A 26,170-nucleotide genomic window follows, 5' to 3' on the forward strand; every position below is an offset into this window, starting at 1 on the left:
TCAGTCAATCAAATGATCTTAAAAATAGATTGCTAGCCAGAGGATACGATTTGAGCCTCCTGGAAAAAGCTCAGCATGAAGCTAAAGTTGAATGTATAACTAAACCAAAAAGAACACATAAAGCTTTTTCAGAAAATTCAGTAGTGTTTAGTACCCCCTATTCCAACCAGTATAATGAAATAGTTAATATCCTTAAGAAACATTACTAATTTACTAACCTTTTTACTAAATAATGATCCTTTATTATCAAACTCAGTAATCAACTTTAAATTTGTTTCTAGAAAGCCAGAAACTTTAGGCTCCAGATTAGCTCCCAGCATGATACAAACAACACATTCCAACTCTACTACATGGCTACATAGCAACAGAAGAGGTAATTTCAAATGTCACAATTTCAACTGTAAAGCTTGTAAATCCATCATTATTGGTAATAACTTTTATTCCAACAGTACGCTCAAAACATTTTTATGCCACTTGGAGAACTAAATGGGTTGTGTATGTACTCAACTGCAACCTTTGCAAACAGCAGTATGTAGGTCAAACCTCCCGAGAATTCCGAGACAGGGTCAGGGAGCACCTGAAAGATGTTGAGAATTTCAACAAAAATTCAGCAGTTGCTAAACACTTCAATGGCCTGCACCTAACTGGTGTTCCCAGTTTTGGAGTGCAGATCATTGAGGTCGTACACATGCTTTTTTGGATTTTGAAGTTAGACACTAGATACCCCAAAGGTATCAATTTAGAATGGGATATCTCCTATTTCATAGATTAAAGTATTATTTTCATATAATTTACATCACATACAAGCAAATTACATAGTCTATTAAATGATTATTTATATTCTTGTCTTCAAGATTGTAAATAGTTCATTATTGAACAATGATATTGATTTATTTAACACATAATTTTGTATGAATTATTTTCATATGTCCTAGCTTCGTTAATATGCCTGCTTGACTATTTGCAATAGATACATATCGTCCTAGGCTTAATTTTGGCAGCTATGGATTTGTTTCTCAAATTGCTAATTAGGCATTTTTCTTGATTGATCCTTCAGGCAACAAAAAGGACATTTTAGCAAAAAGAGAGAAAAGTATACACTTGTAGCACTCCTAGGTCTAGAGATAATTTTAATCTAATTGGGTGACACTAGTTATTCCCTGGGGAATAATTGGTAGGGGGACAAAACAGTTAAGAAAATTAAAATATAACTTTTATTGGGTTAAATTAAAATAGGAATAAACTTAAAACCACACTTAGGCACCGGCTGCATATAAAGTGTGTATTGGTGATTGAGCCGAATTTATTAAAGTTTCACGTTTCTTAAGATATGGTGAATACTTAATCGTTCATCAACTGGATATGAAATAATGTTATAGGATCCTCTAAGGTTGTACATAAACCACTGGTATTAGATAAACGCCGCTTATAGTTGCAAAGATTGCGCCATTGAATGCATAAACTCGAGCTGATTTGCCTACTAGCTACGTACAATATCTTGGTTAGGCTGTATTATGGTAAGTTTTGCTATTCAATATTTATCTTATATTGCGATAACTGTTAAGGTGCCCTTAATTATTTTGTATTGCTTTTGAAACTGTTTGAATTGAATTTACCAGTGCTCTCACTATGTATATTTAACAGCTCTTGTAACCCGTATGAAACATAAGTTTAAGCCTCTAGCTGTACCAGGTATAATTACGGCACTAAGTTTTACATATATCTTTTCTCTTAAAGCCAATGTGCACTGTGCACATTAGGCACTAACTTGGAAATTGTATTCGCTCTTTTCAACTAGCTCGCAATCTGTGACTCTTAAATTAATACAGTGCAGCCTGATTATCAAGGGCACAACTTTGTATCTAACACCGCTCATATAGAGAGCAGTGCAACAATATAACCTATAGAGATTCCACTACGGTGGTAGAATATACACACATTTGTTTAATCAGCTGTGAGTGTGCAACCTTAAAACTAAGCACAGTAGTATCAAAACTTACGGGTTTGCAATACAAGCATTTTTCATATATTGCGCGCAATTTATGTTGCGCTTTAACAAACACGTATCATTGATTAACATACTACTCTGTATAAGTACCCTAACACAGCAAGGTATTTAACTTGTGTTTAAATACACACAATTGGTTCGTATTCTTGTGGCCAGATAAGAGCGCTCCTTATGAAAGTAGCTGTGAGCGTGTAACCTCCACCTAAGTCCATCTAATATATAAAGATTAAATTGAATCTAGACTCACAAGTTATGCAATATACCATTCAAGTATATCCTTTCACTGCTGCTTAAACTTATGTTTCATACGGGTTACAAGAGCTGTTAAATATACATAGTGAGAGCACTGGTAAATTCAATTCAAACAGTTTCAAAAGCAATACAAAATAATTAAGGGCACCTTAACAGTTATCGCAATATAAGATAAATATTGAATAGCAAAACTTACCATAATACAGCCTAACCAAGATATTGTACGTAGCTAGTAGGCAAATCAGCTCGAGTTTATGCATTCAATGGCGCAATCTTTGCAACTATAAGCGGAGTTTATCTAATACCAGTGGTTTATGTACAACCTTAGAGGATCCTATAACATTATTTCATATCCAGTTGATGAACGATTAAGTATTCACCATATCTTAAGAAACGTGAAACTTTATTAAATTCAGCTCAATCACCAATACACACTTTAAGACCGTTCACGATTGATAGTTGTTGACTTTTTGAGGGAGTTATTTACACTTGATTTCAGAGGAGGTAATTGCTATCACAGCAGTTCAGTTTCTGAGGACAAGCAGTAATACTGTTTGAATCTATTAACTGATAACGTTTCAAATATATTTTTGTCCCAATTTGAGTGATACTTAGAAATTAATTAATAAAGTGGTCTATATAATTTTAGCTTAAGATAAGCAAACACAAATTATATGCTTGATATTCCACTTATATTAATAATCCTATATCAAGACATATCGCTCTTGAGATACTTACTATAGTAGTACAACGTTATATACTGCATTGCCACAATAGATTTGTGGAACAAGTATTTACAGATACTGTATGGTGCATAATATTTCTGTGGTTTTATTACACAGCAATTCCACTCTAGCCAAATCCTTCTACAGGTGTCAAGAAGTGGATATTATAATCTGTATTACCATAATAGTTTGTTTGTACAATTATATGCAGCCGGTGCCTAAGTGTGGTTTTAAGTTTATTCCTATTTTAATTTAACCCAATAAAAGTTATATTTTAATTTTCTTAACTGTTTTGTCCCCCTACCAATTATTCCCCAGGGAATAACTAGTGTCACCCAATTAGATTAAAATTATCTCTAGACCTAGGAGTGCTACAAGTGTATACTTTTCTCTCTTTTTGCTAAAATTACGTTAATATACACAGCACCCGCATCCTGACAAATATATGAGGAATTTGTAGGAATTTAGGTCTTACATTTGAGTAGTGCCATTGGTTTCCTTTCAAATCTAACAAAAAGGACATATACATTAACATAGAAAAACATATCCTTTATTCTTATGTGTTTATCTTTAATCAGCCTGTCAGTATGCACACAATGATTTTTTGTACCTTCATTTTTATTGTATAAATCTTGTTTTAAATGTTTCCAAGGTGCTGTTAGTGTACCTTTTGGGGCGGCGTCCAATCACACCCTTTACTGGTCAGTGATTGTTTGCTTGCACCCTTAAGTGCACTGCTGGCACCTTCAGCTTACACTCCTATGACTAAGCGCCACTAGGGGGTGCGAAACGCGTCAGGATTTGCTGTCCTTGTCTACCTGCATTGATATGCAGCTTTTACTTATACTTTAATAAAGATTTTTTTTGGCTTTTAACTTTGCCCCCTGAGTGCTCAGAACTTTGCCTTTTGGGGGTTTTATTTTTAGGTTAGGGCTTTGGGCCGCAAAAGAGCTAACAGCCCTTTTAAGGGCAATGCCCATCCAAATGCCCTTTTCAGGGCAATGGGGAGCTTAGGTTTTTTTAGTTAGGGTTTTTATTTGGGGGGTTGGTTGTGTGGGTGGTGAGTTTTACTGTTGGGAGGTGTTTGTATTTATTTTTTACAGGTAAAAGAGCTGATTTCTTTGGGGCAATGTCCCGCAAAAGGTCCTTTTAAGGGCTATTGGTAGTTTAGTTTAGGCTAGGGTTTTTTTTATTTTTTGGGGGGGCTTTTTTTATTTTGATAGGGCTATTAGATTAGGTGTAATTAGTTTAAATATCTTGTAATTTGTTTATTATTTTCTGTAATTTAGTGGGGGTTTTTTTTTGTACTTTAGCCAATTGTATTTAATTTATTTAATTGTATTTAATGTAGGTCATTTATTTAATTGTAGTGTTAGGTGTTAGTGTAACTTAGGTTAGGTTTTATTTTACAGGTAAATTTGTATTTATTTTAGCTAGGTAGTTATTAAATAGTTAATACCTATTTAGTAACTATTCTACCTAGTTAAAATACAAACTTGCCTGTAAAATAAAAATAAGATACAATGTAACTATTAGTTATATTGTAGCTAGCTTAGGGTTTATTTTATAGGTAAGTATTTAGTTTTAAATAGGAATAATGTAGTTAATGATAGGAATTTTATTTAGATTTATTTCAATTATATTTAAGTTAGGGGGTTTTAGGGTTAGACTTAGATTTAGGGGTTAATACATTTAATATAGTGGCGGCGACATTGGGGACAGCAGATTAGGGGTTAATAAATGAAGGTAGGTGGCGGCGATGTTAGGGATAGCAGATTAGGGGTTAATATTATTTAACTAGTGTTTGCGAGGCAGGAGTGCGGCGGTTTAGGGGTTAATATGCCCGGAGCGGTAGATTAGGGGTTAAAAATATAATGTAGGTGGCGACGATGTCAGGGGCAGCAGATTAGGGGTTAATAAGTGTAAGATTAGGGGTGTTTAGACTCGGGTTCATGTTAGGGTGTTAGGTGTAAACATTAAATGTGTTTCCCCATAGGCAGGTGTTAGACTTTTTCTCAGCCGGCTCTCCCCATTGATGTCTATGGGGAAATCGTGCACGAGCATGTACGACCAGCTCACCGCTGACTTAAGCAGCGCTGGTATTGAAGTGCGGTATGGAGCACAATTTTGCTCAATGCTCACTTCTTGCCTGTTAACGCCGGGTTTGTAAAAACTCGTAATACCAGCGCTGCAGGTAAGTGAGCGGTGAAAAAAACTGCTCGTTAGCAACGTACAGCTCATAACGTAAAACTCGTAATCTGTCCGAATGTTCTTTCACGATTCAGATAGAGCAAGCAATTTTAAAACAACTTTCCAATTTACTTCTGGTACCAAGAGAATTAAAGGGACATGAAACCCAAAATGTTTCTTTCATGATTCAGATAGAGAATACAATTTTAAACAACTTTCTAATTTACTTCTATTATCTAACCTGTTTTATTCCCTTGGTATCATTTGTTGAAGGAGCAGCAATGCACTAATGGTTTCTAACTTAACAAATAAGTGAGCAAATCACAATCGGTATAAATATGCAGCCACCAATCAACAGCTAGAACCTAGGTTCTCTGCTGCTCCTGAACTTGCCTAGATAAACCTTTCAGCAAAAGGATAACAAGAGAAGGAAGCAAATTAAATTATAGAAGTAAATTGGAAAGTTGTTTGAAATGGTATTCTCTATCTAAACCATGAAAGAAAAATTTTGGGTTTCATGTCCCTTTAAGCAAATTTTATCTTTTGTTGAAGAAGCAGTAATGCACTACTGGGAGCTAGCTGTACACATCTGCTGAGCCAATGACAAAAAGGCATATTTGTGCAGCCACCAAACATCAGCTAACTAGTAGTGCATTGCTGACCCTCTATGCAGAAAAGGACTCAGCGAGGTCACTCTATCCGACCTCCAGATGTTACCGCACCTGTGTCTTTGTCGCTTGCGAGAACATTTTACTTTCAACTTCTAATGTGAGTACAAGAATAGGAGCCCTATAGATTTAACTTTAGCAGAGTTAGCACTAAATACCGATTATAGTTTTGTGCTTCATTTGTAATCTAGTCCTTAGTTATTCATACAAAAGCTGCTCACTAATACGTTTCTGGTGTGTAACCATTTGAGAAAATGTAATGGTTATTTACATGAGATGACACCATCACAGAATATTCCCTTTACTTAAGGATAGACTACCCTGCACGTCCGTGGTCATTAAGGGTTTAACTAGCACAGCTTTTCTGGCAGTGGTGGAGCTGTGCTAGGACTGCAGGCCTTACTTACGGAGGCATACAAATCTAGCGAAGACCTATATTTGTTTGGGGGTATGTCAACCACCGCTGATGCACAGGGTACATTTGTAGTTAAGGTATTAATCAGTGCTTATCACCTGTAGCCGTATTTATAGGAACTTCATCCTCCTCAGTCTTCACGTGATTAGATAAATATGGTTTTTCTCTGTGCTCAACCGCTGAGCTATCTGAAGGCGTCACATCCTTATGGCCTGTACGGTAAGAATACATGCATATGTGTAAGTTGTTTGTAGTACTCATGGGATGTATTAATGTATCTCATTATATATAAATAAAAATCATGTGATGACCCAAAAATTACTACGTGCACACAAGAGAATTGTTTAGTCTATCACACTTACTATGCACACTTACCTGTATCCAACATACCTCACACACACAATAAGTGCACACTCAGCTGTAACCCACAATATATGTGCACACTCAGCTGTAACCCACATATCTCACACACAATATATGTACACTCACCTGTTACCCACATACTTCACACACAATATATGTGCACACTCACCTGTAACCAACAATATACATGCAGACACAGCTGTAACACACTTACCTGACACAATATATGTGCACACTCATCTGTAACCCATGTACCTGACACACAATATATATGCACGCTCACCAGTGACCCATATACCTCACACAAAATATACATGCCCACTCATCTGTAACCTACGTACCTCACAAACAATATACATGCCCACTCATCTGTAACCTACGTACCTCACAAACAATATGTGTGCCCACTCACATGTAACCTACGTACCTCACAAACAATATACGTGCCCACTCACATGTAACCCATGTACCTCACACACAATATATGTGCAACAAAAGATAATTGTGAAGTTGTGGCTATCCCTTTAATACCTTATGCATATGTAGTTAATGCAAAAGATTATACAGAAAGGAATAGCAATTGTTGCTAGAAATTAGTTTCAAATCAAAACACTTTACTAAATGGCAATAAATAAAGTGTTTATCTTAAGTAACCGGAAGTGGTTCTTTAGGTATTTTGAGCTTTGTATACTTTTGATAGCAAGATAAGTTTGGAGCAGTTAGATTGAATGTATCATTATTTAAGAGAGGAAAAAGCGTCTTTGCAGTATAGCTGTTAGTTAAAAGTTATCAGAACAACGAGAGGAAGCAGACTTCAGTTTATACTTGAATACAGTATATTAACAGGATTAAATAGATTGAAAAGCATGAGAGCGTAGATGTCGATATGTTTGCTTATCTAGAATGTCAGTATGCACATATAAGCAGGTTAGTTTGAGTAAGCAAAGTTCAATATCCACATATTTCCAGATTAAGGTTATAAAGCATAGATTATACTTGCGTAACAGAGAGTTTGAACTGAACTGAGATCCGATTACTGCTCAGTGTCCACAGCGGAGCTGCCTTGTGTGAGGAGCGGTGTTGGTGTCTAACTCGGAGACAAGCTCAGACCGCGAATGGACTGAGGAGGCTGCAGGCGAGGATGAATGACGTCAGAGTGCGTAGCCTTTGAGAGGCTAAGAAAACTGTGTTGCGGTTTGTGCTGCAAGAGGAATCCCACTTAATCCTTCTTAGAGGTGTCCAAATGACAAATAGAAACAGGAGCAACAAGGTTGATTTTTTAGAGAATAACTTCCAGGTTGAAGTTTAGGATAGCAAATGAGTTTTAATAATCAAGCAATGTACAGGTGTCTGTTCACACCTTTATAGGGAAGTGAAGAGTAGGCAGGGCTAATGTTTAAAGGTATAGTGTATGTGACAGATCCCCCCTTTCAAGGAAACCCCTACCCCGGGTCCGACCCAGGCTTGTCTGGATTCAGACGGTGAAATGCAGAGAGTAAACGGGGAGAGTGCATATCTCGAAGAGGTATCCAAGAATCTTCCTCCGATCCATAACCTTTCCAATTGACCAGATACTCGAGCTTCCTGACACGACGGCGAGAATCAAATATTGAGTCTACTTCGAATTCGGTTTGGTCATCAACCACTAGAGAGGATGTGTTTGTACCGTGAGTGTCCTGGTCATCAGAGCCGAGATAGGGTTTCAGTAGGGACACATGAAATGATGGATGTATCCTGAGGGTTGGTGGTAAATTGAGAAAAACTGCGTTTGGATTGATGATTTTCTTTATCCTATATGGTCCTATGTACTGGTTTGCCAATTTTTTGCTGGGCAACTTTAGCTTGAGGTTTTTTGTTGAGAGCCAAACTTGATCACCAACTTTATATGGAGGGGGACTCTTATGTTTTTTATCGAAATACCATTTCTAAGTAGATTTTGCTCTCTCAAGATGGAGTTTTAAAGATGTCATGGTTTGTTTTAGGTTGGTTACATAATCTGTAACGCATGGAGAGTTTGAGGTAATTATTGAGTTAGGTAAAGACATAGGATGGTAACCATATGTGGCAAAGAAGGGTGAGGTTTTGGTTGAGGAGTTGATGGAATTATTGTAAGCGAATTCCACTAATGGTAACCAATCCGACCAGTCTTCCTGAAGTTGTGAGATATAACACCTCAGGTACTGCTCTAAAGTTTGATTAAGTCTTTCAGTAAGTCCGTTGGACTGGGGATGGAAAGCCGTCGACAATCTTGAGGTGATCTTTAGTAGACGACACAGTTCTTTCCAAAACCTGAAGGTGAACTGTGTCCCGCGATCGGTGACACTTGAGGTTGGTAACCCATGTAACTTCACTATGTGATAAAAAAATGTTTTGGCGGTTGTGAGAGTGTTGGGAATTTTCTTAAGAGGAATGAAATGAGCTAATCTAGTAAAATGATCAACCACGACTAATATAGTTGTAAAAGTATTGGATGCTGGTAATTCAACAATGAAGTCCATTCCAATCATTGTCCAAGGCACCTCAGGTATAGGTAAAGGTTTCAATAAACCAAATGGGCGATGATGTTCCTTTTTGTTTTTGGCACAAATGTGACATTTACTAACAAAGGTGAGTGTGTCTTGTTTTTTTTTGTTTTTTTAATAATAAATTTTTATTGAGGTTTTCAAAACATACAATGGTAGATAAAGTTTTGGAAACAAATATATATACGACATGTTACTTTAGAACAATATGTAGGGCTACATATCCATCTTAGTTTGAACTGAAAACAATCATGGCCCTGATACACAAACAAGGGTATAGCCATCTTTCAGTGTTCAAACAAACATATCGGTATTACAAGTCATACCGTCAAAACACATTGTAACAGGAGGAAAAGAAAAAACCCTAAACAAAAACAAAAAAGAAAAAGAAAAACAAAAACAAAGAAAAAAAAAAAAAGGGAAAAAAGGCATTCATTAACATCACTGTCTTGATATGTATAATCATACAATTGTCTCAAGTATTTGCCGTAGAGTAAACCAAAGTTATGAAATTTATATGAAGCAGAGTAAGAAGAAATAGAAGGGGAAAGTGCGATGGAAGGGGATAGAAGAGGATGATATATGTTGGAAGAGAATGAGAACCAAGGGTGGAAGGGAGAAAAGGACTCCCTGCTGGAAACATCTATTGTGTGTAAGTCATTTATCTGTAGTACCTAAAAAAGAATCCCAATAAAATTTGATATCATAAAATCTAGTCAGGGTTCCCCGTCTATAATAGACATATTCCTCGTGGGACAGCAAGGTAGTCGTGTTTTGTATCCAGTCATTCCTAGAGGGGATCCGAGAAGATTTCCAATTTCTAGCTATCAAATTCCTAGCGCTATTAAGTCCTATCAGCAATAGGTTCCATCGAATTTTGCAAATGTTTTTTGGTTTATAATTTAGAATTGCAGTCAAAGGGGACAGTACAAAAACGTCTCCTAATATTGTTTGAAAGTCCTTCTCAATCTGTGTCCAAAGTGGTCTAAGCCTGTCACATTGCCACCATATGTGAGACATGTTGCCTTTCATGCCACATCCCCTCCAACATCTGTCGTCTGCGCTAGAGTAAATATGTTTTAAACGATTAGGGGTCATGTACCATCTAGTCAGTATTTTGTGGTTCAATTCTAGTGTCTTTGGTGAAGCTGATGACTTATGGGTATTATGGAATATGTTCTCCCAATCTTCCTCTGAAATGGAAATCTCCAGTTCTCTCTGCCAACTTAAAGTGTAAGGTGGAAGTGCCTTAGTTATGGTGTCCTCTAGTAGCTGCTTGGTCAAAGATAAAGTTCCTGACATAGGTACCTCCAATAAGCATAATTTTTCAAATCTTGTAGGGGATCTAAGTAATTCTGACTTGTGTTTAGAATTGTGAACTAAATGGCGCAATTGCTCATGTTTTAGCCATAATGAATAGTTTCCACCCGCTATCTCCCCCATTTCATGTCTATGCCTCAATCTACCGTTAATGGTCAATTTAACGAACGGGATCGTATATCCCAGATCGCCTTGGGTATTTGTTTTAGGTTCTATTCCACCTAGAAATTCTGCGTTATATGATATAGGTGAAAGAGGCGATACCCCAGATGAAATGCCTATTTTAGAATCTCTTAAAGTATCCCAGCTGTCGAAAATATGTATATATAGTGAGGAGGTTCTAGCTAACTGTGGCCTTATGTGATGTGGAACCCAGCATAGAGCACCTAACGATGTTGCTTGTAACAGATGGGAATCAATTGTGGGCCATGCTTTTTTTTCGATTTTACCGTGCCAATTTAAAACACGTTGGAGTGTCACAGCGTTGTAGTATCTTTCTATGTTCGGCACCCCTATACCCCCTTTACCTAGAGGTCTATGCATGGTAGCTTTATTTATCCGTGGTCTAACCTTTCCCCATATAAATGCATTTATTTCTGACTGTAGTTGCGATAGGTATGACTTATTAAGGTGTATAGGGACTGTTTGGAGTATGTATAAGATCTGTGGGAGCGTGGTCATTTTGATGGCCTGGATTCTACCCCACCAGGTCAAGGGTTTGTCTTGCCAGAGCCGAAAATCATTTTTTAACCTATTTAGCAGAGGGATGTAATTATGTTGAAAGAGCATGTTAGACTTTGGTGTTAGGTCAATACCCAAATATTTAATCTTACAATGTTGAAGTTTATACGGGCATAAGTCTTTCAACTTCTTAAATTGATCACTGGCCATATTAATATTGAGGATTTCGGACTTCTGAGGATTTATTAGGAAATTAGAAAGTTTACCGAATGTGACAAATTCAGCTAGTAGGTGTGGTAGGGATTTGTCCGGTGAAGTCATGGATATAAGGACATCGTCAGCATATAGTGTAAGCTTATATTCGTTTGGTCCGATTTTGAGTCCTTGGATATTGTCATTTTTTCTGATGTGTGCTGCTAAGGCCTCTATAGACAGTGTGAACAGGAGTGGGGACAAGGGACACCCCTGTCTCGTACCGTTATGGATTTGGAAAGTATTAGAAAGAATGCCATTAACCCTAACCCTTGCTGAAGGGCTATTGTAGACACTAAAAATTCTCTCAACCATTTTGTGGCCAAAACCAAATCTGAACAGACAGGCTTTAAGGAACCCCCAGTCTAAGCGATCAAACGCTTTCTCAGCATCTGTTGAAATAAGAACTGTGGGCTCCCCCGTCCTGTTCACATGTTCAATTAGGTGTAGGGTTCTGATGGTATTATCCCGTGCCTCGCGACCCGGGACAAACCCTGATTGCTCTACATGTATTAATTTGGGGAGTACTGAATTCAGTCTGTTGGCTAACACCTTCGTGTATATTTTAATATCAGTGTTAAGTAGGGAGATGGGTCTATAGTTCTCCACCCTCGTGTTGTCTTTCCCTGGCTTTGGAAGAACAGATATATGTGCCTCCAAGACGTGTGTAGGCCACTTTGTGTTGTCATCTATTGCTTGGAACATGGTGGTAAGATGTGGTGCAAGGATATGTTTAAACTGTTTATAATAGGCGTTGGAAAATCCATCTGGCCCAGGACTTTTGTTAGATGGCAGATTTTTAATCACCGCCAGCACTTCTTGCTGAGTGATGGGGTCTTCTAATTGTTTTGATAATTCTGTTGGAATTGTGGGGAGATCTATTTCATTTAGATATGTAGTAATTGCATTAGGTGTGTCCATCGAAGTCGGGGGAGGGAGGTTATATAAGTTTTGGTAATACATTTTAAAATTGTCAGCTATCTTAACAGATTCTTGAGAGTAGTTTCCGTCATTATTTTGTATCTTATGTATATAGGAATTGGTTCGTTTTGTTCGCAGCATTCTCGCCAGGAGGGTACCTGTTCTATTTGATTCTGCATAATACAGTTTTTTAAGAAAAAATGCTTTATCTTGTGCTTCTTTATATAATATGTGATTCAAGTCATTTCTAGCTGTTTGCAATTGTTTACTAATGTTGTAATCCCGAGGATTTGCTTTATGTATAGATTCAATCTTATGATGGGTATTTACTGCGGCATTATATGCCGTCAAATATTGTTTACGTAAGATAGATTTATGTTTGATAAGTTCTCCCCTCATCACTGCCTTGTGTGCTTCCCAGTTGGTAGAAGGGGAGGTTAGGTGTGGAGGGTTAAGGCTAAAGAATTCTTGTAAAGCTAGTGTGGTTTTGTTCAGAATCAAAGGTTTTTTAAGAAGTGTTTCGTCTAACCTCCACACATAGGGGGAGAGCGGTTTTCCCAACCCTTTTAGATCTACGCCTATGGCTGCATGGTCAGACCAGCTAATGTGTTGGATGTCTGAATCAGTTACTAAACTGTAGGAGAGTTGGTCAATGAATATGTAGTCGATGCGAGAATATGACTTATGTGGGTAAGAGTAAAAGGTAAAAATTTTCTGACTGGGGTGTTTTGTTCTCCATGCGTCAATTAAGGAGAGCTTTCTAAGGTTGACACTGATTTTACGTATTGAAGATGAGGCAACTGAGCTCTGCCCTGTAGAGCAGTCTAATTCCAGTTCCAGCGCCACATTAAAGTCGCCAGACACTATTAGTGCGCCTTTTTGTATGGACAATATTTTGTTTGTTAGTTTCTGGAATAATTTGTGTTGATTGTTATTCGGCGCGTAGACGTTAACTAGCGTGATAAGTTGGTGATGCAGGTGACCTACCAGTATGATCCATCTACCCTCGTTATCTTCTATTCTATGCTGCAACTGAAATGGGGTTGATCTACTAAACAATATTCCCACTCCATTTTTTTTCTGCGTGTGAGATGCAAAATAGCCTACAGGAAACTCTCTATTGTGGAATTGGGGCATCCTATCCCTAGGAAAATGTGTCTCTTGTATGAAAATAATACTCCCTAACATCTTTTTGAAACTAGATAGAGCGACTGACCTTTTTGTAGGGGAGTTTAATCCCTTGGCATTTTGATAAACTAATTTGATTCGGTTGTCAGCCATAATTAGTGTTGAAGGAGCGAACTATCATTCTCTATTCTAGACCTATTGTGTTGATTAGTACTCTTTCTGTGATTGTCAATCTGAGGGTTTACTTTGGTTCTGTTCACCCTTGGATGAGGAGAGAGAAGTAAAGATGAGACTAGGGAGAGAGATAAGGATACGGCAATACAATACTCACAGGATCTCTGTAATAATAAAAAGACAGTATTAGGTTCAACAATAACATATTCGTTAACAGTCAAAAACATTGAGATTAATATTAAAATTAAAGAACAGTAAGGATAAAACACGGAGTCCCCTGTAGTAGGGGGGTCCCTGTAAAATAACATTGGGGGGGTTCTCGTCACACAGTAGTGTGACTCAGCAACCTGTAGGATTGAAATATCCTAAATGGGTTTAAAGTTAAAAATTAACTCTAACAAAGAATTCGATATATCATGTTGTTCGAGTAGGGGGTACAACTCTAATTGTAACTTTGACATTGCATCTGTCTATGTTTAATCTAAGGACAAATTAAAAGATGGGTCTATCAGTCATAAATAAGCAATTCTTATATTCATGTCCATCTTTGACATTTACTCAGTAATACTTTAACCTTGAACTGAGCAGCAAAGGCTCAAGTATGAACTGTTCATTCTGGAAGTTGCAAAAGGTCTGAAGTCTGATTTTTAGATTTCCTTTTCTTGGTTATTTTATTCCAGCCGGACTCTCGTGATTTTGATGGGCCATCTTCGTTATCAGCATGTTCTTCTCCTTTATTCGATATACTAGGCATTTTTGGCTTTGAAATGCCCAGCTGTGAGCAGAAAAAGTCCATGTCATCCGGTGATTTATAAATAGCTGTGACATTTCCTTTGATCACTCTCAAACAAAATGGGAAGCCCCATCTGTACGGGATCCCCAAATCTCTCAAGTGTAAGGTTAGATGTCTGGCCTCCTTCCTCTTGTTCAGGGTCATGGGGCTAAGATCAGCAAAGACTGAGAGGGAATTGTCCTCAAATGAGATTGGATGTTTTTTCCTGGCCGCTGTTAGAATGTTTTCTTTATCCCTGAAGCTGGAAAATTTAATAATGACATCTCGAGGTGGTGCTTTATCTTTAGGGGTAGGTCTCAGTGCCCTGTGATATCTATCCATGGGAAATTCTATATCTTCTTCTGTGTCCAAGATAGTGTTAAACAGTCTATTTAAGTATGAGAGAAGGTGTCCTGTCTGTACCGTCTCAGGGATGCCTCTTATCCTAAGATTCTGGCGACAGCCTCTATTATCAAGGTCTTCCACTTGATCTTGCAGTTGTTCTATTAAATTTTGATGTAGGGTTGACTGTCTGGCTTGGGTGTCTAGAAATCTATTGGTTTGTTCTGCATCTTCTTCCAGGAGTTCTATCCTGTTACCAATTTCATTAATGTCCTTTTTCACCTCCGCAAGGCTGGATTTAATGATCTTGCTTACATGTGTGATTAGGGACGTGAAATCCTCCTTGGAGGGTAATGCTTGTAAGTCAGCTCTTGTTAATGGAGCCTGTTTATCAGAATCAGATGTAGTATCAGTAGTGTCACTTATGATATCTTCCACCTCAGTTGCCCCCTCAGTCGCAATCTCAGCAGTTTTAAAAAAATTATGCAATTTGTGCGTTGGGGTATTTGAGCCTCTGGGTGGCTTATCCGATTTGGTGCGTTTTGATGTCATATTCATGTAATGATGGGGTTTTATGCTTATGTAGAGTCCAATATTTTATTGAGATGCAATATGGGCGTACTTGTGGCTGTATACGCAGTAAATTGTAATATAGCGTGTGGCGTTTCAATTTTGTGAATACATGCACTGCGTATTATATGATGGTATTGACCCCCTTCTCAAGTGACCTCAAATGAGTAATATGCAGTTATTTGCTGTTATATCAGGTTAAGACAGCATGTGAGTGCCTGTTGATTTGTCGCTAACACTGTGAGCACCACGTAATATATAAATTAGGCCGATGCGTGTATTAAGGAGTCTGGCCTATCCTTGCAAGTGATAAAGTTCATAGAAAAAGTTATGAGCCCATCGGTACCTGTTTAAACCAGTCGTGTGGTAAGCTGAGCAGTGATCATTGCGGTCTGAGTGGTAGTTAGTGAAATCGCTGCACTGACATGCTGCTGTAGTTACTCTCTGCTACTGTGATGGGTAGCAAACGCCATGCAGCTAGGCCTCCGTCGTCGGCATGTTCCGAGATGTGCGTTGAAAGCCTACTTAATCAGCGGTGCGGTATATCACCCAGTATCTCCGGAGTTCCTGTACCCGTTACTTTGGGTTTAATTCTGCTTTTAGTCAATTTTCACTCCTAGATTAGCTCTGTTTGATTGCTGGTCTCACGGAGCTTAAGCCTCACACGACCATCTTGGCTGCTGGTCGGCTCCGCCCCCGAGTGTGTCTTGTTTTAATCCAGGCCACCAGTAATTCCTAGTTAGCAATGCCTGAGTTTTCAAAATACCTGGATGTCCAGATAGTGGTGCAGTATGGTGAAGATGTAGAAGGTCTTTCCTTAGGGAAGGAGGTACGTATAGAAGGTCCTTGTAGTAGTATAGTCCAGAAGCGAGGTCCTTTATACACCTAGATGGGATGTTAGAATCCTTCTGTAGGGCGGAGAGTAAGTCACTTTGAAGAGTTGAGGTTACAGCTAGAAATTTCTTGTATGGTATAACTGTTTGTGGTTCTTCTTTTTCAGGATGTTTTACAAAACAGTGTGAGAGAGCACCAGCTTGAGTGTTCTTTGATCCAGGTCTATAGGTGATCTGGAAATTAAATCGATCCAAGAAAAGAGACCAACGTACTTGGCGTGAAGATAGGGTTTTATTCTTTTTAAGGTATTGTAGATTCTTATGATCAGTTAACACGAGAAAAGGTAAGAGTGTCCCTTCAAGCAAATGCCTCCAATGTTCCAGAGCGCATTTGATGGCTAGAAGCTCCAGATCTCCCATTGAGTAATTCTTTTCAGCATTGGTGAGGAGTCGAGAGTAGAAAGCTACGGGATGGTGTTTTGGAGTATCTATCCCCTGTTGGGAAAGGATAGCACCTAATCCCACATTCGAAGCATCAACCTCAAGAATAAATTGAGATTCAGGGTTAGGTAGCTGTAAAACAGGTGCAGAGGTAAAGCATTCTTTTAGGTGTTCAAAAGTTTGTTGGGCTTCATGGGTCCAATCGAATTGCTGCTTACCTGTTAATTTAGTTAAAGGTTGTACAATGGTTGAAAATCTGTCATGGAATCTCCTATAAAAATTAGAGAAACCTAAAAACCTCTGTAAAAACTTAACTGAACGGGGGTAGGCCAATTGATTATTGCTGATACCTTAGCTGGATCCATGTTTATACCGTTAGGGGAGATTATGTAACCCAAAAATGTTATTGTCTTTACGTGGAACTCACATTTCTCAGCTTTGGCGTATAACTGATGTTCTCTCAGTCTAGCCAGGACCCATCTTACGTGTTTTATATGATCAGTTACGTTTTTGGAATATCATATCATCGAGATATATTACAACGCATACATCCATTAGATCTTTAAAGATATCGTTAATAAAAAATTGAAATGTGGCGGGTGCATTTGTTAAACCAAAAGGCATTACATTGTACTGAAAGAGGCTATAGCGGGTTCTGAATGCTGTTTTCCATTTGTCACCACTCCTCATTCGAATTAGATTATATGCCCCCTTTAAGTCTAATTTAGTAAAAATGGTTGCATCTTTTAATCTTTCAAGTAGTTCCGGGATCAGAGGGAGCGGATATCTTTTTTAATTGTGATGGAATTTAGACCCCTATAATCAATGATTGGACGTAAGGTACCATCTTTGTTGGTAACAAAAAATATCGCAGCTGCTGCGGGGGAGGTAGATGTTGAAATAAAACCCTTTCTGAGATTTTCATCAAGGTACTCTCTGAGATGTTTCAATTCTTTCTGGGATAAGGGGAATATGCCCAAATGGGATAGTAGACCCAGGTTTGGTATCAATGGGGCAATCATAGGCTCTATGCGGAGGCAGATTTTCTGCTTCCTTAAGATCGAATACGTCTGAAAACTCTGAATATTCTAATGGTACTTGAGGTTGTAAATTTTTAATTTCAACATAAGGGAAACAAGTTGTAGAACAATAAGATGAAGTAAATGTCACTGTTAGCAGACCGATTTATTTTAGGATTGTGTTTTTTTAACCAATGGAATCCTAGTATTAGGGGGTGTAAAGAGCTTGGAATAATATCAAAAGTGATATATTCCCTATGACCGTTAGAGGTAGTTGCAAGTAATGGAATTGTGTGATGTGTGATTGGGCCCTTTAAGTAAGTAGACCCATCAATAACCTTCACGTAAACAGGGATTTGCTTTAGCACACTAGGTATTTTATTTTTATTTACAAGGGTTTTGTCAATGAAACTCCCATAAGCGCCAGAGTCGATCAGTGCCTCACTCTTGAGATGATGTTGGTCCCACTGTAAAGTCAATGCAAGAGTTAGGTGCGTTTCGTGGTTAGTATTGATATTAGGGTTTACAATAAAAATCTTACCCCTTTTCTGTCTGTTCAGGATTGGACAAGAAGAGACGTTGTGATCCTTATTACCGCAATACATACAAAGGTTAGATATCCTCCTTCTTTGCTTCTCTTCTTGGGACAAAGGCCCTCTGATAGCCCCTATCTCCATGGGAACTGGAGTTGTGGAGGTTTTCTCACCTTGGAAAGTTGTGTATTTCTTTTGGTAGGTCTCTGGGTGTTGTTTTTCAGCCCTCCTTTCTCTGTATCGTCTGTTCATGGCATTGCTTATTTTTATGAGGGATTCCAGTGTATCAGGGGGTTCTATACGATAAATCTTATCCTTGAGATGTTCAGATAGACCTAATCTGAATTGTTTTTTTAAGCTGACAGGATTCCATTGGGAATCTGTGGCCCATAGCTGGAAGTCTGCCACGTAGTCCTCAACCGCTCTTTTTCCTTGCTTCAAGGTTCTCAGGTTATTTTCAGCGGTCAACAGAGTATTACTAACCTCATACAATACTGCCATTGCCTTAAAAAAATAATTGATAGAATCCAAAATAGGGTCATCTGTTTCATAGAATCTGTCAGCCCATGACCTTGGATCACCAGTAAGATAAGAAATGGTAGTACATACCTTAATTCTATCTGTATAGTATGTTTTGGGCTTCATAGAAAATAAAAGCATACATGCATTCCTGAATTCACAAAATCGTGTACGTTCCCCAGAGAAGACCCGTGGTGGGTTTACCAGAGGCTCAGGATGTACAGCCTCTTTCCTTGAAAATAAATCATTCATTAAACGCTTTAGTGTGTGATTTTCATTTTGCACTTCGGTTAACCCCTGTGCCAAAATCTCAACTTTCTGATTAAATGAGGCAATCTCATTTGCCATTAATGCAGGATCCATATTCTTTTATATAATGACAATGATATCAAGAGAAATAGTTTTGTTTTTTTTTAATTTAAATTTTTATTGATTTTACATCATACATAATAGCAAAAATGGAAGGGAAATCAGAACAAAAATAAAAATACAATCATCAATATCACATATTCTATACATCATAGTGATAACATAACTATTTGTTATTCCTTGACCATATTGCAAATATCTAGATTCTATTAAATCAAACTAAGTCAAATTAACCTAAATTAGATCAAATTAAATTAAATTAAATTGCTGCTGCACTACTTTTCCCTAGCCATTTCACACCACTCCCCTTCATCGTTATATCAGTTTCTGAAGTGGTTTAATGGTTTAAGTTACGCCTTTGTTGTCCCCAAATACTCTTTCCACAAAAACACCATAGAGTGGTATTCATCAATTCGGCTGGTTTGCTGATAATGACATTTTTCCAGTGATAGTAACCTCGACACCTGTACCCTCCATTCTTGCACTTTAGGTATTCTTGCACTTTTCCACAACCTAGGAATTAGCTGTTTAGCACAGTTTAACATAATATATAGTAACATTGATCTCAATTTACATTTAATTTTAGGTACCTTTATCAAGCAAGAATACAAATGGATTACATTCCAATTGGATTGTCAGTATCTTCCCTATTTCTGACTGTATATCATTCCAATATGTTTTTATTAAGGGACAGCTCCACCATATATGTGAAAGATTTCCTTCCTGTCCACAACCCCTCCAGCAAAGTTTACCAGTATTTGGGTAAATGTTAGACAATCTTTTGGGGGTTAAGTACCATCTGGTAAGCAGCTTCATATTGGTCTCTGTGATGTTCATGGAAGATGGGGCTTTCCCCATTTGCTGGAAGATCGTCTGCCACTCGCTTGATGTTAAGGACATCTGTAGTTCCCCCTCCCACACTTTAGTATAGGCTGGCAATTGTTTTGAGTCCATCGCTAATAACAATTTATATGATTGTGATAACCCCTTTTTCGATGTACCTGAAGAGTAGCATATTGATTCAAACGGGGTGAGTGGCCTAATGAGGTCTGTTTTTTTCTTGTTGTGACTAATATAGTGTGATAGTTGTAGATATTCATACCAGTTCTGGCCCGTAAGTATATTTTTGTCTGTCATTTCTTTTCTGGTCAGTAGTTTACCATTATCTAAAATTGAATATATCGGCACACAGCAATGTATGTTCATGGTTTCTTCCCCTATCTTATTATGCCCTATCGGAGAGTCAGTGTTTGTTAGTAAAGGAGTTAAGGGAGCTGGAATAGATGAAATATCTTTTTTGTTTTTTAATATTGAGTCCCACACCTCTAACATTTCTGCCACTATGCTTGGGGTCAGACTGCAGAGTTTCCTCTGTGGCTTATTGAGCCAGCAAAGGCCGCCCAGGCTAATTGTATTTGTTAGATCGTGCTCTAGCTTTTCCCATTCCTTGTCATCAGCATGTTTACACCAGTCTATAATTCTAGTCAATAAAGATGCTTGTTTATAACACAGTAGGTTAGGCACACCCAGACCACCATTATATCTATCCCTATACAAAATTTTCTTTGAGACCCTCGGCATTTTGTTCTGCCATATAAATGAGTTAACATTATTTTGAAGTCTGTTCAGGTATGTTTTTGAGAGTGGGATTGGTACTGTTTGAAATATATACAATATTCGCGACAAAAATGACATTTTAAAGGCATGTATTCTGCCGAGCCAAGACAGATATTTGTTTCTCCACCCATTAATCTCTACCTGCAGCTCTTTTAACAGTTTCATATAGTTTAATGTAAAGAGTTCCTCTCTGGTTCTTGCTACAGGGAGTGCAGAATTATTAGGCAAATGAGTATTTTGACCACATCATCCTCTTTATGCATGTTGTCTTACTCCAAGCTGTATAGGCTCGAAAGCCTACTACCAATTAAGCATATTAGGTGATGTGCATCTCTGTAATGAGAAGGGGTGTGGTCTAATGACATCAACACCCTATATCAGGTGTGCATAATTATTAGGCAACTTCCTTTACTTTGGCAAAATGGGTCAAAAGAAGGACTTGACAGGCTCAGAAAAGTCAAAAATAGTGAGATATCTTGCAGAGGGATGCACCACTCTTAAAATTGCAAAGCTTCTGAAGCGTGATCATCGAACAAGCAAGCGTTTCATTCAAAATAGTCAACAGGGTCGCAAGAAGCGTGTGGAAAAACCAAGGCGCAAAATAACTGCCCATGAACTGAGAAAAGTCAAGCGTGCAGCTGCCAAGATGCCACTTGCCACCAGTTTGGCCATATTTCAGAGCTGCAACATCACTGGAGTGTCCAAAAGCACAAGGTGTGCAGTACTCAGAGACATGGCCAAGGTAAGAAAGGCTGAAAGACGACCACCACTGAACAAGACACACAAGCTGAAACGTCAAGACTGGGCCAAGAAATATCTCAAGACTGATTTTTCTAAGGTTTTATGGACTGATGAAATAAGAGTGAGTCTTGATGGGCCAGATGGATGGGCCCGTGGCTGGATTGGTAAAGGGCAGAGAGCTCCAGTCCGACTCAGACGCCAGCAAGGTGGAGGTGGAGTACTGGTTTGGGCTGGTATCATCAAAGATGAGCTTGTGGGGCCTTTTCGGGTTGAGGATGGAGTCAAGCTCAACTCCCAGTCCTACTGCCAGTTTCTGGAAGACACCTTCTTCAAGCAGTGGTACAGGAAGAAGTCTGCATCCTTCAAGAAAAACATGATTTTCATGCAGGACAATGCTCCATTACACGCGTCCAAGTACTCCCCAGCGTGGCTGGCAAGAAAGGGTATAAAAGAAGAAAATCTAATGACATGGCCTCCTTGTTCACCTGATCTGAACCCCATTGAGAACCTGTGGTCCATCATCAAATGTGAGATTTACAAGGAGGGAAAACAGTACACCTCTCTGAACAGTGTCTGGGAGGCTGTGGTTGCTGCTGCACGCAATGTTGATGGTGAACAGATCAAAACACTGACAGAATCCATGGATGGCAGGCTTTTGAGTGTCCTTGCAAAGAAAGGTGGCTATATTGGTCACTGATTTGTTTTTGTTTTGTTTTTGAATGTCAGAAATGTATATTTGTGAATGTTGAGATGTTATATTGGTTTCACTGGTAAAAATAAATAATTTAAATGGGTATATATTTGTTTTTTGTTAAGTTGCCTAATAATTATGCACAGTAATAGTCACCTGCACACACAGATATCCCCCTAAAATAGCTATAACTAAAAACAAACTAAAAAATACTTCCAAAACTATTCAGCTTTGATATTAATGATTTTTTTGGGTTCATTGAGAACATGGTTGTTGTTCAATAATAAAATTAATCCTCAAAAATACAACTTGCCTAATAATTCTGCACTCCCTGTATGTGTATACCTAGATATGTTAGGGAGTTTTTTTGGATAGAGAATTGGAATTGGGTGCTAATTTGTTGCAGCAAAACATCAGATACTGCCACCCCCAGAACTTCCGATTTAGTTGTGTTAATTTTAAAATAGGAGTTGGAGCTATATTAGTCAAATTCCATTTGCAATGCCTTTAGGGATGATATCGGGCTAGTCAGTGTCAACAAAATATCGTCTGCGTAGAGCGATAATTTATAATGTGTGTCCCGGATCTTGATACCCTCAATAGCAGGATTTTGACATATTTTGGAGGCCAATACCTCCATAGCTAACACAAATAGTAGGGGAGATAGAGGGCATCCCTGTCTAGTTCCATTTCTTATATTGATGATATTCGAGAGGGAGTCATTTAGTCTAACCCTAGCTGAGGGGTTACGGTACAATGCAAAAATCTTATCTAACATATGAGGCCCTAATCCAAATCTAATGAGGGTTTGTCGTAGAAAAGCCCAATTCAGCCTATAAAAGGCCTTCTCAGCATCAATACCCAAAAATATTGTAGGGATCTTTCCTCTTTGGGCATATTCCATAAGGTCTATAGTTTTCATCATATTGTCCCGCGCCTCTCGGCACGGTACAAATCCGGCATGGCTTAGGTGTACTAGTTCGGGTAAATATCTATTGAGTCTTGCCGCTAGCACTTTCGCATATATCTTCACATCTACATTTAACAAGGATATAGGCCGAAAGTTTGAGGGGGTGACCGCTGGTTTCCCAGGCTTTGGTAGTACCGTAATGTGTGCTTCTAGCATATTGGATGGAAATGTAGTGTCATTTGATATTTGATTGAAGATCTTCTGTAGGTGTGGTATCAAGATAGAGGAGATTTTTTTATAGTATTGTACAGAATAGCCATCTGGTCCAGGACTTTTTCCCGAGTTTAAATTATTGATGGCCGACGCTATCTCTCCTGTCGCTATTGGATTTTCTAGTTCTTTGGTTTGTTCTGCTGATAATTGGGGTAATTGACAGTCTTCTAAGTAAGACATTATATCAGGTAATGTGGCATTATGTGTTTCCTTAGTTTCTATGTTATATAACTTTGAATAGTATGCCTCAAACTGGGATAAAATATCTGGTGTTGTTCTTACCTTTTGTTTATTGGGCATAGTAATTTCATGTATATATGTTTTAAGTTTTTTGAGTTTTAAAGCTCTTGTTAGTAATCTACCACTCCTATTGCTTTCATAGTAGTAGAGTTGCTTGAGTTTAAGTGTCATTAAATTATATTCTTTAGCCAGGAGATCTCTCCGGGCTTCTCTAGCTTTTTGCAATTCCATGAGTGTTTTATCGTTCTGTGGATCCTGTTTGTGCTTGTATTCTATTTGGGATAGTGTATTCGAGAGGTCTTTATAGTGTTGCCTGGATGTTTTTTTCATGTGATTTGAATTTGATAAACTCACCTCTCATGAAACATTTGTGTGCTTCCCACACCATAAATGGGTCACTATCTGCTTGTGTGTTAATTGTAAAATACTCGTTCATGGATTTGACCAGTTTTTCTGCATAAACAGGGATATTTAATAGAGAATCATCCAGCTTCCCAAGAGAATGAGTTTTAACGTTTTTTAGGGCTTGATTATTCTGTCAAATGCTTAATCTAATAACCAGTACTCTTGTGGATAAGCTTATTAACTAATATAAAGTCCCATTAAATGCAACAAAAGATAATTGTGAAGTTGTGGCTATCCCTTTAATACCTTATGCATATGTAGTTAATGCAAAAGATTATACCGAAAGGAATAGCAATTGTTGCTAGAAATTAGTTTCAAATCAAAACACTTTACTAAATGGCAATAAATAAAGTGTTTATCTTAAGTAACCTGAAGTGGTTCTTTAGGTATTTTGAGCTTTGTATACTTTTGATAGCAAGATATGTTTGGAGCAGTTAGATTGAATGTATCATTATTTAAAGGGACACTGAACCCAATTTTTTTCTTTCATGATTCAGATAGAGCATGCAATGTTAAGCAACTTTCTAATTTACTCCTATTATCAAATTGTCTTCATTCTCTTGGAACCTTTATTTGAAAATCAAGAATGTAAGTTTAGATGCCAGCCCATTTTTGGTGAACAACCTGGGTTGTTCTTGCCGATTGGTGGATTGATTTAACCGACCAATAAACGAGTGCTGAACCAAAAAAATAACTTAGACGCAAATAAAGATAACAAGAGAACGAAGAAAGAATGATAATAGGAGTAAATTAGAAAGTTGCTTAAAATTGCATGCTCTGTCTGAATCATGAAAGAAAAAATTTGGGTTCAGTGTCCCTTTAAGAGAGGAAAAAGCGTCTTTGCAGTACAGCTGTTAGTTAAAAGTTATCAGAATAACGAGAGGAAGCAGACTTCAGTTTATACTTGAATACAGTATATTGACAGGGTTAAGCAGATTGAAAAGCATGAGAGCGTAGATGTCGATATGTTTGCTTATCTAGAATGTAGAAAGAGTAGGCAGGGCTAATGTTTAAAGGTACAGTGTATGTGACACCCACATACCTCATACACAACATAAATACACACTTGCTTGTATCTCATGTACCTCACACACAACCTACGTGCACACTAACCTATAACCTCACACACTACACCCATGCTACCTTCATCACTCAGATACAACATACACACACACACACACTCACCTGTAAACCTGGATCCATGTGACACAACACACATGCACACTCATGTGTGAACCATATCCGTCAGACACAACATACATGCACACTTACCTGTCCTACATCCCTCAGCCACAACATATGTGCACACTCACCTGTCTCCTGTGTCCCTCAGACACAACACACGTGCACACTCACTTGGGCTGATGCTGTCACTGGTTTCCACATCTGATGCTTCTAGATGACGCCTCACACACAGATCTTCTGTTATCTCAACTTTCACTATATCAGCGTTATCTTCATCTGTACAAATAAAGCAGATTCAGTTTTTATATCACATGATCTAGTTTTATAACTTTACCATAAAACAGTTTGTGTATTTCTCAGACAGATAATAGCACCAAATTCACACATTCTCCTCCTTTTTCCTCATCTTTTTGTGACCATGATCCTCTATATACCAGTATAAAACTACAACATGAACTAAACAAGGGTTAAACTCATTGTGTTATCTGCGCTTATAAAGCAGACAGTAAACTACAAGGGAGAGCAGTAAGTAACTGTGTGCACAGCCCCGGCAGACTCTCACGTATTACTACTCACCGGCAGGGAGGGAGAGCAGTAAGTAACTGTGTGCACAGCCCCGGCTGACTCTCACGTATTACTACTCACCGGCAGTGAGGGAGAGCAGTAAGTAACTGTGTGCACAGCCCCGGCTGACTCTCACGTATTACTACTCACCGGCAGGGAGGGAGAGCAGTAAGTAACTGTGTGCACAGCCCCGGCAGACTCTCACGTATTACTACTCACCGGCAGGGAGGGAGAGCGGTAAGTAACTGTGTGCACAGACCCGGCAGACTCTCACGTATTACTACTCACCGGCAGGGAGGGAGAGCAGTAAGTAACTGTGTGCACAGCCCCGGCAGACTCTCACGTATTACTACTCACCGGCAGGGAGGGAGAGCAGTAAGTAACTGTGTGCACAGCCCCGGCAGACTCTCACGTATTACTACTCACCGGCAGGGAAGGAGAGCAGTAAGTAACTGTGTGCACAGCCCCGGCAGACTCTCACGTATTACTACTCACCGGCAGGGAGGGAGAGCAGTAAGTAACTGTGT

At 38.5% G+C, this 26,170-nt stretch overlaps 1 protein-coding gene across 1 annotated transcript in view; it reads right to left on the reverse strand.

Annotated features, from left to right (window-relative positions):
- LOC128657194 (gastrula zinc finger protein XlCGF26.1-like) overlaps positions 1 to 26,170 on the reverse strand; it is a 94,914-nt gene that overhangs the window by 48,938 nt on the left and 19,806 nt on the right. The window contains exons 3-4 of the mRNA XM_053711446.1: positions 25,251 to 25,355; positions 6,357 to 6,470 (exon numbers count right to left, since the gene is read on the reverse strand). Coding sequence (XP_053567421.1) covers positions 6,357 to 6,470; positions 25,251 to 25,355 — 219 coding nt within the window. The remainder of the gene's footprint in view (positions 1 to 6,356; positions 6,471 to 25,250; positions 25,356 to 26,170) is intronic.

This window comes from Bombina bombina, chromosome 4, assembly GCF_027579735.1.
Source record: "Bombina bombina isolate aBomBom1 chromosome 4, aBomBom1.pri, whole genome shotgun sequence".
Lineage (NCBI taxonomy): Eukaryota > Metazoa > Chordata > Amphibia > Anura > Bombinatoridae > Bombina > Bombina bombina.